Genomic DNA, 17,500 nt, shown 5'->3' with positions numbered 1-17,500 from the left:
AAAATCTGGAACACTCAGTTTTGCTGCAAATGCTAGATTGATAGAAGCTTTTGCAAATGCGTGTGGATATGCATTAATATTTATCCCAGCTGTCACGAATGATTTCACATCATAGTGTTGGGGAACATGGTGCTCATGGCTAAAACTTTAAAGTTTAATTATAAGATATAATTTTTATGCAGAAAGGGCAAATGTCTGGACTCCTTTATTTTCAGTTAAGTTCTGGTCATTTTTAAAAAAATATCATCCAGCTGGTGTCTGCAGGACAAAAGAACTGTATGCTGCGTGAGGGTTGAGAGTTTAAGTGTGTTTTGATGTTAGAAATAGTTTGAAAGCAGAAAACATTGTGCATGTCGGTGTCAGAGCACATTTGGTAGCTCCATGCAGCGATGCACGAATGTGTGGGCATGTGTACAAAGTCAGATGTGGAACAAATGGCCCAGAGATGTTTCTAGTCATCAATTGGGCCTGTTTACACAGATCTACATCAATACATGTTGAAGCTACTTCCAATGATCAAATGGCTAAAAACTCTGCATCTTTATTTTGCTAGGCTGCGCTGGCAGAGAGTAGTTTACCTTTGCTTGGTAACCCCGGATTGATAAATAACGCATCCAGTGGCTTACTACAGGCAGTCCATGAAGACCTCAATGGTTCGCTGGATCACATTGACAGCAATGGAAACAGCAGCCCAGGCTGCTCTCCTCAGCCTCACATGTAAGTGCGGTCAGCATCCTTTATTGAGAAAAACTTTGCGCTCCCCTAACATCCTTTCAAATGCATGCAAGAATATTCAGAAACTATTCACGTGGACTGAGAAACAGCTCACATGATGGGAATACTCCCCCTCCCCCCCCCAAAAAAAAACAAATCAAATTCACTGCATGGTGACATGAGTGGGCAATGGGAAATGCTTGTGTGCTTGCAAAAGGTTTCTCTCACATAGAAAAGAATGTGAATCTCATTTTCTGTGCATTGTGGCCTTGGGTTGCAGCCCCCCACACAGCTAGGTGTGCTCGGAACATCTCTTTGGTTTAGATAGGACTTGGGTGTATACAACCATGTTTCAGCCTTGAGAAACAAGTTGTTAATGTGATTGCAATAAATACTGGCATGACACTGCTCATAAGATAGGTGCTTTTATTGTGCCTGTGATCATCATTATTTGAACAACAACAATCTTTATTACGGTCCATAGACCCATCAATTCGTTACCAAGCGATACACAGCTGGGACACCCCGCCCTCAAACCACTCAGACATCTTATTTGAATATTCAGTGCAATGAATTCTACTTCCGATCAAATATCTGGATTCTTTACTGAATTTTCATCTGTTAGGATTGCAGAGCAGGAGTAGTTAAGAATTAGTAGTAATTTAAATAGACCCACAAGTCCTTATCGTGTTTATGGACTGTCACAGGGATACTGCCCATTTATATTACCATAAAATGCAAAGTTTAACTGTTACCCAGAGTTTACATAGAAGCTAGTAAAGTGTAACTTTTTGCCTGTCTTATAAATCAGCGTAATTACATATTCAACTTTAATTACTGGTGTGTCTGTATTGGCAAGGTTTATATGTTATATTTTATGCAAGACTACGATTCCTATTAATATTTAGCAGCTAACTATATCATTAATTACTCTAAAATCTTTCCCCCACCATCTTTTTAATGCAGCTCAGAGAGTGGCAGTATTAAAAATTGATGTATTGTGGATTTCAAAAATGTGTATGAGGCCTAAGAAATGCCTGGCCTTAATCAGGGGTGTCAAATGGGGCATTTTTTTGTTTAGTAAATAGTAAAACATGTACCTTGGAGGTATCATTTCCCAGGTTATTTATATAATAATTAGAGAAGTGACATCTAAGTAGACATAGATGTAGAATGATTCTTTTTAGTGTACAATTATGTCCTTAGTTAATGATAATATCCTTGTATTTAAAATGTTGCACTCAGTGTGTCCTTATTATTTAATTTTCTCTTTCATATTTTCCATATTTACTATACATGTAATGCTGGAATAGTAATTTCAAGTCAAACGTTATAGATTTCCCCCCCTAGTATGTTATCAGAGATGTTCATTTTGATTTGCCTTTGTACACTTAGAGATTTCCAAGTGGTTTTGCTTCCTGGTTTATTTCTCTGACAGATATATTTATATCTTGAAGATCATCTGCCTAATTGCTTTATTTGCCATTTATTGTATCACCTTGCGAGGTGGGGGGACTATAGGCACACACTACTGAGCAAGACCATTAATGTGTTTTAGCGAGTTCCAAACCATTACTTTTTTTCAAAATGGAAAAATTTGTCTTTTGGAAGTGTCTTTAGATGTATTAAATAATACAAAAGAAGTAATAAAACTTGAAGTAGAAAGAACATGAATATAAGCTCTGGAGAGCAACAGTACTCTAAAACAAGTAAAGTGAGCCATCAGGCAAAAGTTTTTATATCCCGTGCTGTATGCTATCAACCATGCATTGGGTAGCTTCAGGCCTTTTACTTGTAGCATTTCTCCTGAGTATGCTAATGCTCTCTTTCTGTCTAAAATGCCAAGACAATAAAACTTTAAAGAGCAAACAAGAATTAGATCATGTGTATTAAAAACAGCTATTTCATATAAATGAATGACATTTGCTATTTAGAGTTGTTTGGTAACAGGGGAGCAGATCTCTTTCTTTCTCTGTCTCTCTTTCTCTTCCTGTATGTGCACTGAGCAGTACATACTGATTGTACATAGGATATACTGCATGTACAATGTACATTAAACCAGCACGCACAACACTGTGCCAAGTGGTATTTGCATGCTACAAAGTGCATAGATAATGTTAATGATTGAAGCTGAGTGCAGATTATACAAATGATTTCAGTGTGAGAGATGAACAACTGTGTGGAAGGAGCTACAAAATCTAAGTATCAAAAATGGGGGAGAAGATAGCATGTCCCAAGGCTTGCTTCACTAGCATGCAACTGCTTAGGATAGGCTGTGGTAGCAGTACCCCAGTGCAGCGTAACTGAACTTGCTATAGCATCAATATTTCAATGATAATGTGTTAGTACTACAGAGCAGATCCGCTGTCGCACACTGAGATCAAGGTGCCAGATAAAGTTAGTCATGGAACATTTGCCAGATAGATAGATAGATGTTGTAGGACCTACCTCAAGATCCCAGTCTTCCTGATTTGAGTGGGTAAGTTATTTAGGAACACACCAATTAGGCAGTCAGATAACCAACCTCAAATAAATTTGTAATGAATGAGACCTAAGATAAAATAAAACTTCTGAGTAAAAGCAGAAGCAGTGAAGCTTTACAAAGTCCTTGCTCTTAAAATCACTAGCTCTAGAGTCCTCATGTAGACTGAGAGTTCTCTTATTCAGGGTGAAACTATGGTACATAAGATGTGGAAGTTCAGTGGTCGAACTCCCTGTAATTTTATATTTACAACAAGCCCCCAATTTGAAGCAAGGAGATGGATCTAACACTTTGACCTGGCACCAGTTTCCCAATTTAAATCACTCACCCAAATTGCTCTTAGCCAGGCAGGGCAAAGCTTACTTAATACAAGACTGTTTCCCTCTCTGTAATTCATGAAAGCTTTAGGGAGCACGTGGGCTCATGGCCATGGTGCACAAGCAAAGGATTAATTCTCCTCATCCCAAGTGCACCATGGCACTGATCCAAACTGGGGCCCTCGCAATCTGCTTTTTGTAAAATCAAAGCACACATTAGGAGTTTGAATCATAGATCTCCCACCTCACATATGGTTTAACTCTCAGGTTTTCTTGGCAAAGGTCAAGTTGTATTCAGGTTTACTTTCAGGTCATATCAGGTCATATGATCATATGCTGATTGGTCTATTACCAGACTGTGGTATTTGTTGCAGAAATCTGCCTAGGAGACAATCTCACAGGAAGCTAACATGAGAAGCAGCTCCTGTGTGAGTTGGGATAATTTTAATATGGTTTTGTTGACTTGCTTAAAACTGCAGTCTCTAATTCCTTTCTTTGAAGCCCAGGTGTTTGTTGGTACCTAGTATAGAAGAAAATGTACTCTGTTCATGCACAGAGGCACAGTTTTCCTCACATGTTTCTTCTAGGCATTAACCAAAGTGGCTGTCAAAATCAATCAAAGTGAGGTGTGTCCCAGAATGTATCATGAAATCAAATTTTGATGTGCTTCCTTTATGGTGAAGGACCATTGCGTGTCCAAAGCTCAGAAGGGCTTCTTAAGAGAATTCAGCTGAAGGACTTCTTAAGAGAATTCAGCTGAACTCAGATCCATGCTGCCTTCTCCTTCATTTCCCTGACTTCTGATTTCATGAACTAATGCCTCATTCACACATTACAGGTAGAAATAGTACAGTGCAGGTTGCTCTGCCATTTGTGAATTGATGACAGTAGCCCATTTTTCACATAAGCTCTAAACAATGGTTTAGCACTGTGTGCACAAGCTGGAATGAGCCCAAGCAAGATTTGGACTTGCATGGTCCCCCTCCTTCAACTTCTATGTAGCCAAGAGCAGCCTTTAGGTTCATTTCCTTGATCCCAGCTTGTCATCCCATGTAAAACAGGAATCATAGTTTATAAGGCACTCTGGTCAGTTTCAGAACAGTCCAGCATCAAACCATAGGTTAGGAAGGTGACATGTTAAACTAATCAGAGTTCATTATAATCTGCAATCTTTGGTTCTGAATAAACCATTCCTCTGTCCCCACAAGCCCAAAGCTTGCATGATCTTGTTCCAGCCTATGCACATGATGTTAAACCATGTTACTGTGTTACATGTAAACTTGACTATTGACTGCTGCCATGTTGTGATGCCCAAAACTGATCTTATTGGAAACCTTACACCCATGTGGTTGCAGCAGCCACAGTGATGAACGTAAACAGCAACGTTGTTTTCTAATATTAACTTTTCTTGGAAGCATTCCGCTGCATAAGCGATATCAATTTGCACAAAGGACAAAAGCATTTCCCCCTTTGAGTTAAAAAAGAAAGCTAATGGGAACATAGCTCAGTATCATCTACTTTGACTGGCACAGGATCTTTACGTTTGTTCACATCAACATTAAAGAACCAGAGACAGGAGCACTTCACACATGTGTTAATCACTGATTAATCATCAGGCATAGATTTGCATCCGTGAATGAATGGGCCATGGTACAGCAGATGCCAAGAATGGATCCTTGCTTTTGCAGCAAAGCCTGGGTGGGAGACTGCTACTCTCACAGTGGGTGAGGTGCTGGGCTAGGTTCCCCCAGAATCTCCCATGGCTGTGAGCCAGAGGTGGGAATGAGGCTTATAAAAGCCTGTGCCCTGCCCAATCATTCAGCCAGACAGAGCAGAGAAGCAGCATGGTATCACCTTTAAAAAGTGATTTTCATTTGAGTCTGTTCACACAGTCACTGTGAGTCGTCGTGCTAAATGATCAAGGTACAAGGGACCAACTGACCTACATGAATGTGTGAATGAGTGCTACATTTATAGGGCTTACAGGTGTTAGCCCAGAGCACTAGTGAGGTTTTCTCCCTCACTAGGAACAGTTGGGGGTGGGGGTGGGGGAGTTGCTATTTTCTGAACTGTTCTCAAAACACCAGCTCAGAAAAGGAACTAGGAGCTGTTTCCTGAAGGTGTTTTCTTATAGCCATCCCAGCGCATTACTTGGCCCATACACACTACAATCCTTGTATTCAGCTTCATTTTAAAATTATTAGTTGAAGCTGTGTGTGCACCCATGGTCTCTTGTGATAACAGTATTTGCTACAGAGGTTACATTTGAGTTTAGCAAAAGTGCAGAGGAAGAAAGCAAATAAGGATGGAAGCTCATCTGAAAGATGAGCATATGCGAGCTCAGTCAGTCTTTCGTCTTCCAATTCTACACTATGCAAAAAAGGGGAGTTTTAGCTCTGCATAGCTTCAGTCATCCTTTTCCACCTTTTGTATTCTGCTGTCTTTCCCAACCCCTATCCTCTTTACCTTTCCAACTTTTGCCCAGCCTGGGTCTTTCTTCTCCTTCTCCTTCTTTGCAGTTTGATCTGCATAAACATCAAACTTTTTATATTTTCAAACTTTTTTTATTCTTTAAATTTTGTTCCCAAAGGCAAGTGTGATTATTCTGCTCTAAGGTCTGTTTGAGGTGCTTCAATTTGAAACCAGTCCATTGTCAGATTGTTCCCATATCTGATTATTCCAGTCCCCTACTGTTATGCTTTCACACTACTTACAGTAGGTTACCTATCATTCCAGTTTCAATCCCTTTCATTCCCTTGTGTTTTTAACTTCATATCATTCCTGTACCCCTGTCTTTGCATTTTTTGTATTTCTGCTTTTTGTCCCACCTCATGATGCATCTCAATTTAGTTCTGTTGTAGAAGGCTTCTATGATGCAAAGTCCTTGTTCACTGGGTGAAATTTGCACACAGCATATTCTAAAATAAATCAAATGCTTAAAGCTGCACCAAGCTTTGGGAGAATGATTGAGAATCATTTAATTGAGTCAGTTATGATACCGCTGCTGTAGCATTTTGTGAAATACATCACACATAAGCACCATTTAATCTCCTTGTTGTAATATATTAAGGTAGCTTGAAAATGTTGTGTTATGTTGCAGTCTTAAAAAGGTGAGGAAAATAATTGAAAATATTACCTACAGTTGGAGATGGGAAAGAAATTTTGTGTCTTTTGTATTTTAATGAGGACCTACTTAATTCTGCAATTTTTTGAAGCAATACACAAACTGAAATACAGCTGTCATTTGAAATTTGCTATTCTCAAAATTTTGCAAGGCAGTACTTTTATCAAAAAAGCATGTGCACAGATGTATATTAGAGGGAAATGTTCATAAAATGCAAAATTGCATACAAAAATAGTTGTGTGCTAGGAGAAATGTGTCCTAAAATGTTAAAAACAAATTGCAATTTGATCGGAACATGAAGCAAACTAAACTTAACGTTGGAAAATGAGAAACTGAAATTGGCAAATTTGTCCCTCTCTCCCGATATTGTTAAAGATTTTGTTTACTTTCTTGCTGGCTTTAGTTTAGGGTAGAAGATTGCTACTTGTGGACTTCATAAGATGCTGAAGCTTTATATCTGACCTTTTTTATCATCAGATTCACATGTAGGCTCTATCTGTCTGAATGAACATTTCAGATTTTAGGAGCACCACCTGGCATTTCAAATTGACAAGCCAATTGAGCAAAAGGTAGCACTCCACCTTCTTGTTGTATTTAAATTTTTAATATTTATAGTGATGTTGTTGGCCATGTTGAAATAAGTATTGAGGAGTATGTGTTTCCAGAAGTGGGAGGATCTATGCAGCTCCGTGCATGTGGGTAGTAAAAGAACAAATACATTTGCTGTGGAATTAAAATGTTTTCTGCACCATAACAGATACTATTCACAGGTACCGTCTCCCTTCCTCCAACTCCCAAAAACACACATTCTCCTGTTCTCCTCTATATTCACTTTATATTGTTTCACTTCACATTTCAGATCTAGCCTCTTGTATTTTGCTTCCCTGCTCATCAACTCCCTGATCTTTCTAGCCTTATATGCTGTTGCGCTCAGCAGCCACTGCAGCCCTTTATCATTTCCTCTTTAGTTGTTTAAATGTTACATTCCTTTGATCGAACAGTTGATGTTCCTTTTTTATATAATATTCTAACCCCCATTTGTTGCACTTTCACAATTCTTTCTACTTCCTTCTAACAAAAAGATCACTCTAGAGATAGAGTGCCTGCAGCTGTCTTATGCTGAAAAGTGTCATATCCCCATAGTATGGATTGTAGAAGTTTGCAGGATCCTTTGGGGTTTTGTGGGATCTATATAGAAGCAAAATGCATGGATGCTTTGTTGAAAACTTTATTCCATTCTCTTTTGAATTCTCCACAATTGGATGTTTGTAGAGGCAGATTAATAATTCTCAGACCCCTGGGCCACAGCCACACACACACAAGCTGAGATGCTAATTGCTTGAATTTTAACTATTGTAGTTAAGTTTGTAACTATATGTGACAAAAAAATCCTACAAACAGAAAGATATGAGCCCATTTTGAAATTCACAGCCTCTAACCAGCAGAACAAAAGCCAAAATATTATTGCAGTTGCACTGGAAAGTTTACAGGGCAGAAACGACACACCATATTGTTCATAAACATATAAAGAAAATGTTCACACACAAAAGCTCATCAATTGATGAGTGCAACATTAAACCATGATTTAAATGAGCCTAGGCATCACAGGTACAACACCATAGATAGAATTTCAGTATCACATCTGCATTGGGTTCAATTCACAGTCAGCTGCCAATCATCAAGAAATGGTTCATGCATCCATTGGCGTAGCTTCATAGCGGCAGCATCAAATGTGTGCATGAGCTATCATTTCATAGACCTAACATGAAATACCTAACATTCATAGACCTAAGATTCATAGACCTAACATGAAATACAACTTTCAAATTTCCTCCCATCATCTCAAACACAGTGAATGGTTCAGTATTGATTTGAATCTTTATCAATGGAATCAGTTCACATATTCATTAGTGTAAAAAAAACAAAAAAAACCAGACGTAACCAAACAATGAACAGAAATGCCTGATCCAGCTCCTGGTGATTAGTGCCAAAACAACAATGAATCAGAAACTTGCCATAAGAGGTTGGTGTGAAATGCATGAGCCATGGTTCTGCCAAAAAGGACCATTGTAAATCATGGAATCACAACAAGAGGAGAGGCATGGATGAACTGGAACAGTTTTTGGTGTGTAAGAGAATGAAATCAAAATGAAGGCAATGGGAGTTGGACAACTAAAACAGCCATTCAAACACAATTTCTGATAGTCCATTTCAGTTGTTCATTTGTGTGTATTTGGTGGGGCAGTAAAAAGTGGCTGTTGGCAGGCTTTTTCAGATAATTGTATGTTTAAATGTGCCCTTTTGGGCAGTTTAATACGTTATATTTAATAGGTGAGCCTACTTTTGAGATGCTTGTTTTTGGTTTGGGATTCAAATCAATACTGAACCATTCACAAGACAAAAGAGGTAACACAAGTGGAGAGTGAGGAGGTGTTTCATCATTGGTAATTAATTTAAATCACACAAGCTTATTTTTTCTTAAAATCTATTATACACTTAAACTCAGGCCTAAATAATGTTGCTGAAAGTAATGTATATCAGTTCTAGTTCACCATGGTTTGTTGGAGCTGCAATAAGTCACATGCCTACCCACTGCCTCCTCCCCTCTTTTGCATCTTCAGTCAGTACTTCCTGGTTCCTCAAACAAGTTTCCCATGGCTTCTGAACCAGAAAACTATGGCTTGAACAATCCATAGAAACCAGGATCAAACTGATACTCTGTTTTGCAGGGGTTGTTCATTCTTAGTTTGTACATCATGAGAAATTCTTGTTAAGAAACCAAGCTACATTGAAAAAAGGTGCAAGAGATTAGAGGAGGGAACACACAGGCACACAGCCCATTCTTGGTTGTTCAGATCAGTTTGTTGGACCAGAAATTGTGGCATATGAATGGAGCCTAAATGTCATCCTTTGGAGATGAGCCTTGAGCTTTTCTAAGGCACTCTTGCTTTATTAGATATAATTCAGCCTTTGTTTTGTGTTCCACAGTGAGTCAAAGCTGGTTTTGAGTCTAACCATTCTGAATTCACGTTTTAGCTACATGTATTGACTTCACATCTTTTCTAGTCCATGTGTGATCTTCTTTTGTAGAAAATGTTCAGTTATTAGGATACTATCCACAGTTTCATAGGGTTTGGGGGCACACCGACACATCTACAATGGTTTGGCACTGCAGATTTCTTTCCTTTACGTTCATACTTTTCACAATGCTTTCTTACGTCCTTCTGCAGCCCAACTGATACAGTGTTCTAAAGGGTATATCCCTTATTCAGTATAGTTCTCAAATCTCACTTCCACCATCCAGAGCACACTTTATGTCTATACAAGTGATCATTTCAAGGATATTTTGGTTTTCCTGCAATCCCATTAACCCTCTTTGGTTGTTCTGTTTAATCCCTGGCAATCTACAAGGCATCTGACTCTTTTGCAGCTTTCCTGCTCCTCTTGAAAGAATTTCAGGTTATCTTTCTTCTTCCTCTGTTTTCTGCCATGTTCAAAGCAGCCCACAGGCCCCTTTCTGATTCATCCCCCCAGAGTAAAGAACAAGTGTTTCTACAAAACATGACCTCTTTTAATATGAAAATTGAACATTTCATGACCTTTGTCCAACTGCCAAATTAACTATATTGGAAATCTGCAGGGTATTTATATAAGCCAAACTGGAAAATACTTTCTCTTCAGTGACAATATTTTAGAGTGCTAGCTATGTAAGAGGTTTTGAGGTGGAAATTACTAACTTTCAATTGTATCCCTATTCATGAGTACCAAGTCTCAATATTACCTGCTGCATTCCAAACAAATCAAATCTAGAGAATAAAGGTCAAGTAGTATATTGCATCTCCTGGGACAGGTACTCTTTAGTTGCCTTTTTCATCCTCTGTTCTTCTGTATCACCCTTTTTTCATGGCTTGTCTCTCACTGTTTTCTTTATGGTCATACAATTCCTTCAGTACAAACAGTCAGAGAAGGCAAATTTCACTCAAGCAGTTCTTGTTTACATAACAGATGTACATCACCACACAGACAAAGCCTTTCTGCCAACCTTAATGTTAGATCTGGGGGCCGAAAGAATTCCAAAGCTTTGCATTTGAAATGCATAACTTTGCAGCATTGTACTTTCTTTCAGTTGCTGTTTTTTCAAATGAGGAAATCTTGTCTTGGAAATGTGTGTTTCTGAAACTTACAAATTTGAAAGATATTCAGACTGTGGTTTTATGGAGCAGAAATGTGTCTACACCCTGTCCCATTTCCTTCTCCCTTCACACACCTGTGGGACCAGTGAATATAGTACATATTACTGTGTTCGAGTTCTTCTTAAATTCCTTAGTGGGAAAGTTTTGACACACGTTCAGCATATAGCAACTGTGCCTAAATATCAAGCAAATCTTCTAGTTTATATTCCAGTCTTTGGTATTGATCAGAAAAGAAATATAAGCATGGCTTTTTTTAACCCAATCATTATTACTTGGGGACTCCTTTGTAATGCATGCCTGTTGTCGTCCATTTTACTTCTAAGCTGATTTGAGTTCAGAGAAACATTTTGAAAACCTATAGGAACAATGTATTTCATTTGAATTCATCCTGCCCTATCCTGAAGGCCCATAACATTTTGAAAACCATTGGCATAAAAGAGTACTCAAAGGCTGCCAACCTTTGTGTGCTAACTTGGGAGTCAGCCCCACTGAACTCATTGTGCCTTAAATTCCAAGTAAGCATGCATATCATAGCTGCAAAAACATAGCCTATAAAATGGTAATACAAAACATCACACAGTTCCAACACATTAAAATTCTCCCTAAATCATCTCCTTCCACCTGCAATGTCCCCATTTTCAGATAATCGAAGTCTCTCTTATTTGGGTCACCTTACTTCTGTGGATGGGCTGAAATACCTTCTTCCAAAATGAGGCACTCAGTTCACATGCAAGGCCCCTCACAAAGAGCACTAGATTACAAAATCTTGAATTTGGTTGACAAGAATTAAAATGTATAAGATTCCAGCACTTCCATGTGGATTGTTACATCCAGCTGTTCTTATGAAATATTATGCCTCTGAGATCTGAAGCCTTCAAACCTTCCGGTCAACATATGTTTAAATTCAGAAATTCTGACAATCTGTGGTGGATAATTTCTAAAAATACTCAACGATCCTCTTGTACTAACCCCCTTCCATTATGGGTTGAAATCTAGCCTTTTGAGTGACCGTTTGTCTTCCATGATGTTGAAGAAGGAGACAGCTCCTTTTGTCTTTCTCAAGGGCTCTGCTTTACGCAACTATAGGCCATATGTTACACCATTCTTCTTTATAGGCTGCTTCATTGTTTCTGTGGCAGCCAAGATCTAATGCACATCTGAAGCCTGAAAAGGTCTGGAGCAGATGCCAAACACTTAGCCACAGGTCCCTAACAGTTCCACTGCTTGAGTGGAGAGACGTGTCACATTTCACACATGTGTCACACGAAATACAGCTGGAGTATCAGTGGGTTAGATACTGCTTACAAGTAGAATTCTGGGCTGTTGCATCAAGTTTCAAGCAGCTTTAGAACTTAGCAGATTTGCAGAAAGTCACTGGTGCCATGTTCAGCTGCTTCAGGGCTGCTGCTAAAAGGCATGGGGAGTCTGCATGAGTAGGAAAGGCTCTGTACTCAAGGAGTTATCCCTTCGACTAATGGAAAATAAGGTAGGCGATGGAGCTAGCATGCTTGCTCCTGCTTTTTTTCATCACATGAGGGATTAAAATACTTCAGCAGGGCTAGAACGTTTACAGGATCTTAACTTTAGCACCTGAAAAATTTGAATAGGACAGGATTTATTTATACAGTTTGTTTTTAGCCTCACCAATTCAAAAGGCACTGGTCAAGTTTCAGGATATTTTAAAGCTCCTAAGTAACTAGCTAGATTTGAATTAACAAGCAAAACAACTTTAAAAAGCCAGACCACCACCAACATTAAAAGCTGTAACCAAAGTATCTACTAAAATAAATCTGTTCAAGTTCTGAAGAGTGTCTAGGAGAAGGATTTTATAGAGAAATGCTTTTGCATGAGTGTGCAGTGTTATAACTTGGTACAGTGAGGCTGTACAGTGCAGTCGTTATCGTCTGCGCAGACCAGGACCTCCATGCACACTGCCCAGGCTTGCGCTCGTAAGAGGTCACTTTGGTGATGACAATGCAGGAGGCAGTAGTTTTGAGTCTCTGCAGCCACAGCATGCACTGTGATTTCCCCAGCAGTTTGACTTTACAGCCCATTGTCTCTCAAGGCACATGGATGCCAAAAACAGGTGATGATACTGTGGATGTCAAAGAAAGAAGGTGATCACCCAGATATCACCCAGTTGAGCACTTTATAATTGGATACTCTTAGAACAAAAAGCAAAAATCCAGTCCTGTTTCCTCATGGTAGGAATCCCCTAATACTGTAGATGTTCCCTGAAGAAAATAATAAAGCTTTTGCTGCTTCACTAGCAGGAAAAGAAAGAATGGAGGGGTTTTCTTATTTTCTGAAATACAAGCTATAAGCTAGCTAGATTTTGATCTGCTATAGAAAATGTATTTTTATTCCTCTGCATTTTCTTGACCATTCTTTATTGGGGGGGGTGGCAGTTTAATTAATGAAAAATACTGCACCAAGTCCTCTTTCTTGCTGGTGACACCATCTCAACAGCATTTAATTAAAACTGTGTGTGCCTGAGAAATACAGGATCTTGTTTTCATGTTAGCAACCCGCACATGCACAGGTTTAAAAGTGAAATGTACACTTTGAACATTTTTCCCTTTTTGTTTTGGTTCTCAGATTATGGAGAACAGGCTTTACCAGCACTGCCAATTTGCTTTTAGCATAGCATCATAGACGTGCCAAAGATCTAAGCTTTCAAGGCTCATTGGCAGTCACAGAACAAGCAGAGGTGAATTACTACATGCAGCAGAGCAAATTCTGCACAGTGTATGGAATCTGGTATAGCATTGGGCTTTGTGAGAATAATGGCTCATATTTGAAGCATGTTTCTAGAACTCATTGCGAAGGAGAAGAAAAAACATGAGCATGTGAACTACCTGCTTGGATGATGAGAAACTAAACTTGACCTTGTCCAGGTCTTCAAACAGTTAGCAAGTCTTCTTTGCCCTGAACGTCCCATTCTGCTCCACAACTTTTAGCCAGCCGTCTTTTGACCCCTCCTGCTCTTCTTCCTTAGTTGTGCCTCTTCATGCAGGACCTAATAAGAACATCCAAAACTACACTAAATTATGCATAATTTGAACAAGGAATACTGGAATTTGAGTCTCTTCTGTGCAAAAAAATGTGTCCCACAAACAGATGGGCTGAAGGGCCAGAAAGGAAGGGTAGCACAGGCAAAATTGTGTCAGGAGTGAGCCAACAATAAGTCACACGTAGTAAGTGAATTTAACTCAATTAGAAAAAAACAGGATCTGCTCAGGAGAGCTAGGCCCAATGAGTACAGCAACTCTTCTTTGGTAGGTCTTGTCCCTTTGAGGCAGTTGCAAGGCTTGGAGGTCCCTGCCTTCCCACAGCTTCCCAAGTCTCCTCTCCCCAGTCTTTCCCAAGCAATCTGAGACTGTGCTAGCATGCCCACTTTTACGCTTCATGCCCTTCCTGGTCCTGGGAGACCAGAAAGGAGGGGAGCTTGTCGCAGCAGGAAGGGGAGAAACCCCTGCCTCTTCATCAGCCTGACTTCATCATCCGTTTCTTGGCCTCTCTCAGCGCACTCTCCTGCTTCCATTTCTGATTCTGATTCTGGACTTCTTTCTCCATTCTCACTAAGCCCTGTTACTTTTTTTGGCTTCCAACACGTCCTCTTCCAATCTTGTCCCTCTTTTCCCTCTGACCACTCTGTCATCCCACTCATTTGCCTGAAGAGGACTAGTCTCATTGAACCCCACACATATATTTCCGCTACAGAGATTCGGAGAAAGTTGACATGTGAAACTGCCCAAGGGACTACCTCTATTTAGATTTGCCCTGTGATGGTGGTTTGACTTGTTTGTCACTTTTCCTGTCCTATGCAAGGAAAACAATGTTTTCAATTGTGCTAAATGTTCAATACAAATTGGGCCTAGGCACCCTGCTTACCTCTGCATGGCATTAAGAGCTTGAACTTGGGGCAAAAAAATTGTCTGGCCCTGGAATATTATTGTGCATAGTTGCTGGGGACTTTTAAGCCCTGGTGGTGTCTCATCCTTTGATATCCTAATAACTGCTTGCTCTCAGTAGGGGTTGTTGTTTTTTCTAAGGTGCCTTTCAGGAATTCTTTCACGTTGTTTGGAAAAGCATGAGACAAATAATGCATAAAGATCTCTAGCTGAACTGTAGCGTTGGTGAAATAAGATGCACTCAGGTGTCAAAAACCAATACACTGTGAAATGCTGTTAGACCTGGTTTCGGTAGCATGGTTATTAATGGCATGCTAGGAGCATCTGACATTCCTCGGGATCAAAGGCTTCTTCAGAGTTCATATTTCTATATAAAGCAGAACAATGTGTGTGACTGCCCTTCCCCTCTGTTTTCTTTCGGAGCCAACAGCCTTACAGGGAGGGCAAGTGACAGCACAATAGCCACTATAGTGGGTGGGGGTAGCTCTCATCCCTCATTCTGAATATTTTGCCATATTTGCTTTTGCTCTGCTTCCCAGGGAAGAAGCATGTTGCCTGAGGTGTCTACAGCTACTGTTGCTTCTGCTACAACTGCTTTGCCTCATACAAGACTAGAGCCTTCTGCTCAAAAGAGAATAGGGAGGACTAGCTCCACCCCGCCCACACAGTGCCTCTGCTGAGAGGCATGGCAGAGCTCTTAATGCTGGAGATACCATGCAGTGAATATTAGTTGATGATTTCACTTTTTAGAATCTATCTTATATTGTCTACTTATTTTGTATTTGAAGACAAAGTAGGCCCTGAAAGTTTTGGCCCTTTTTGGTTAGCCAAACCTGGTTGCGCATTTCGTGTGCAGTAAAGTGCTGATAGCTACACTGAGTGAAGTATTAGTATGAATACTATTTAGTCCAATATACAGATGAAATTCGGAAAATTAGAATATCGTCAAAAAGTGCATTTATTTCAGTAATGCAACTTATTATTATTTTTATTTATTTTAATTTTGCAAATGCTTTCTTTTGGAACTTCCACAGTAATAAAACAAATAGTTACAATAATACGAAAATAAACATCACTATTACATTTCATTAATTACATACCATTTATAATTGACCCGCCTAACGACAAATCATTACAATTACAACAAATAAAGGCTTGACCTATCTTGCTTTGCATGTCATGCATCTATCTCATATTTTGGTTTCACCTTTTAAGTTGCATTACTGAAATAAATGCACTTTTCGACGAAATTCTAATTTTCCGAGTTTCACCTATATATTGAAGGTAACCCAGGACTGAATGAGAAATGAGTTACAGTGGTACCTCGACTTATGAACGACTCCACAACCGAATTTTTCGACTTACGAATGGGGGTAATGGTCGCGCGCTTGCGAATGTCTCGACATCCAGAAAAAAAACATGGCGGTTTTAGATAGGGATTTTTTGACTTATGAATTTTTAGATAGGGTTGCTTCGGCTTACGGTTTTTTCCGTTTCCAATGCATTCCTATGGGAAATTGCGTTTCCAATGGCATTTTTCGACTTACGAAGATGCCTTCAGAACGGATTGAATTCGTAAGTCGAGGCACCACTGTATTGGCTCAACCAGGTCAGCCCCTGGCCTCATGACAAACAGGCTCATACTAGGAAAATCCTCAGATTCAATAACTACAGACCTGTTACATTACGTTTCCACCAAGCTGTAATATGTTAGAAGGCTAAATACAGGGTTATGTGAAGAAACTGTCCATTTTATCCTCAAAAGGCACTTGGCAGACTACGTTACAGGTGCTTATTTTCTCTGCTTCAAGAGGTTTCAGTTCTAATTTGGAAGGTGCCGTTTAGATTTGAGATGCAGTCCTGTTTTATAATAACCCTTGTTAGGCTGCGAGTCTAAGCATGCATTTCTGGAAGTATGGCCCATTGAAACTACTGAGACTTAACTTCTCAGTAAATGCTTTAGAACTAAGAGCCCAGTGACACAAAACCTAACTCTAGAACATTATTGATGTTCTCAGTTTTGAATATGTCAGTGATGTATTGGATTCCAGAAAATCAAATGTAAACTTTGTTTTGTTTCTAAGTGTTGAAATTAAGCTTCTATAACAAACTCTAGAACTTAGGAAATGGCACGACATTAATTTTAAGCATGGGCGCAAGAGTGTCTGATTCAGTATTGTTGTCATACTGCCTGTTAGAGACCTATTACATTTACATCTTAACTCTTCCATGGCCAAGGCATTTAGGGTCCAACTCTTAAAACATCACTATTCATTTTCATAGGGAAGTCATCCATTAAAGGTAAAGGTAAAGGGACCCCTGACCATTAGGTCCAGTCATGACCGACTCTGGGGTTGTGCGCTCAAGGCCACTTATGACATTAAAAACTGGAAGAATGACAGTGTTTCAAAGATTTAAAAGGACAAGTGAAACAAGCAAAAATGGAAAAGAAAATATTTTGCAAGGCAGCAGGAAACCATCAGGGAATGGGACAAGATTGGAATCACCCTGGGTGGGGAACTCCACAGCTAAGGCATGGCCACAGGGGAAGATCTACCCTGCATCCACCAGCCATATCTCAGCTAGTGACAGGATGCAGAGGAATTTAAAGCACTTTTATAGCATTTTAGAGTCACAACTTCTCCCAAATAAGCCTGGGAACTGTGGTTTGCCCCCCACAGAGCTATAATTCCCAGCAGACTTAACAAACTGCAGTCCCCAGGGTTCTTTGAATATGCTTTAAAATGTTCATTGTG

At 39.5% G+C, this 17,500-nt stretch overlaps 1 protein-coding gene across 11 annotated transcripts in view; it reads left to right on the top strand.

Moving 5' to 3' along the window:
- Positions 1 to 17,500, top strand: part of FOXP2 (forkhead box P2) — a 346,296-nt gene that overhangs the window by 320,595 nt on the left and 8,201 nt on the right. For all 11 annotated transcript variants that reach the window (XM_060279589.2, XM_035128708.3, XM_035128702.3 and 8 more), the window contains one exon: positions 554 to 717. In XM_060279589.2, coding sequence (XP_060135572.1) covers positions 554 to 717 — 164 coding nt within the window. The remainder of the gene's footprint in view (positions 1 to 553; positions 718 to 17,500) is intronic.

Source organism: Zootoca vivipara, chromosome 9, assembly GCF_965207765.1.
Source record: "Zootoca vivipara chromosome 9, rZooViv2.hap1.1, whole genome shotgun sequence".
NCBI lineage: Eukaryota > Metazoa > Chordata > Lepidosauria > Squamata > Lacertidae > Zootoca > Zootoca vivipara.
Note: the sequence above shows the minus strand (reverse complement) of the source record. Positions and strands in the feature narration are given on the sequence as shown.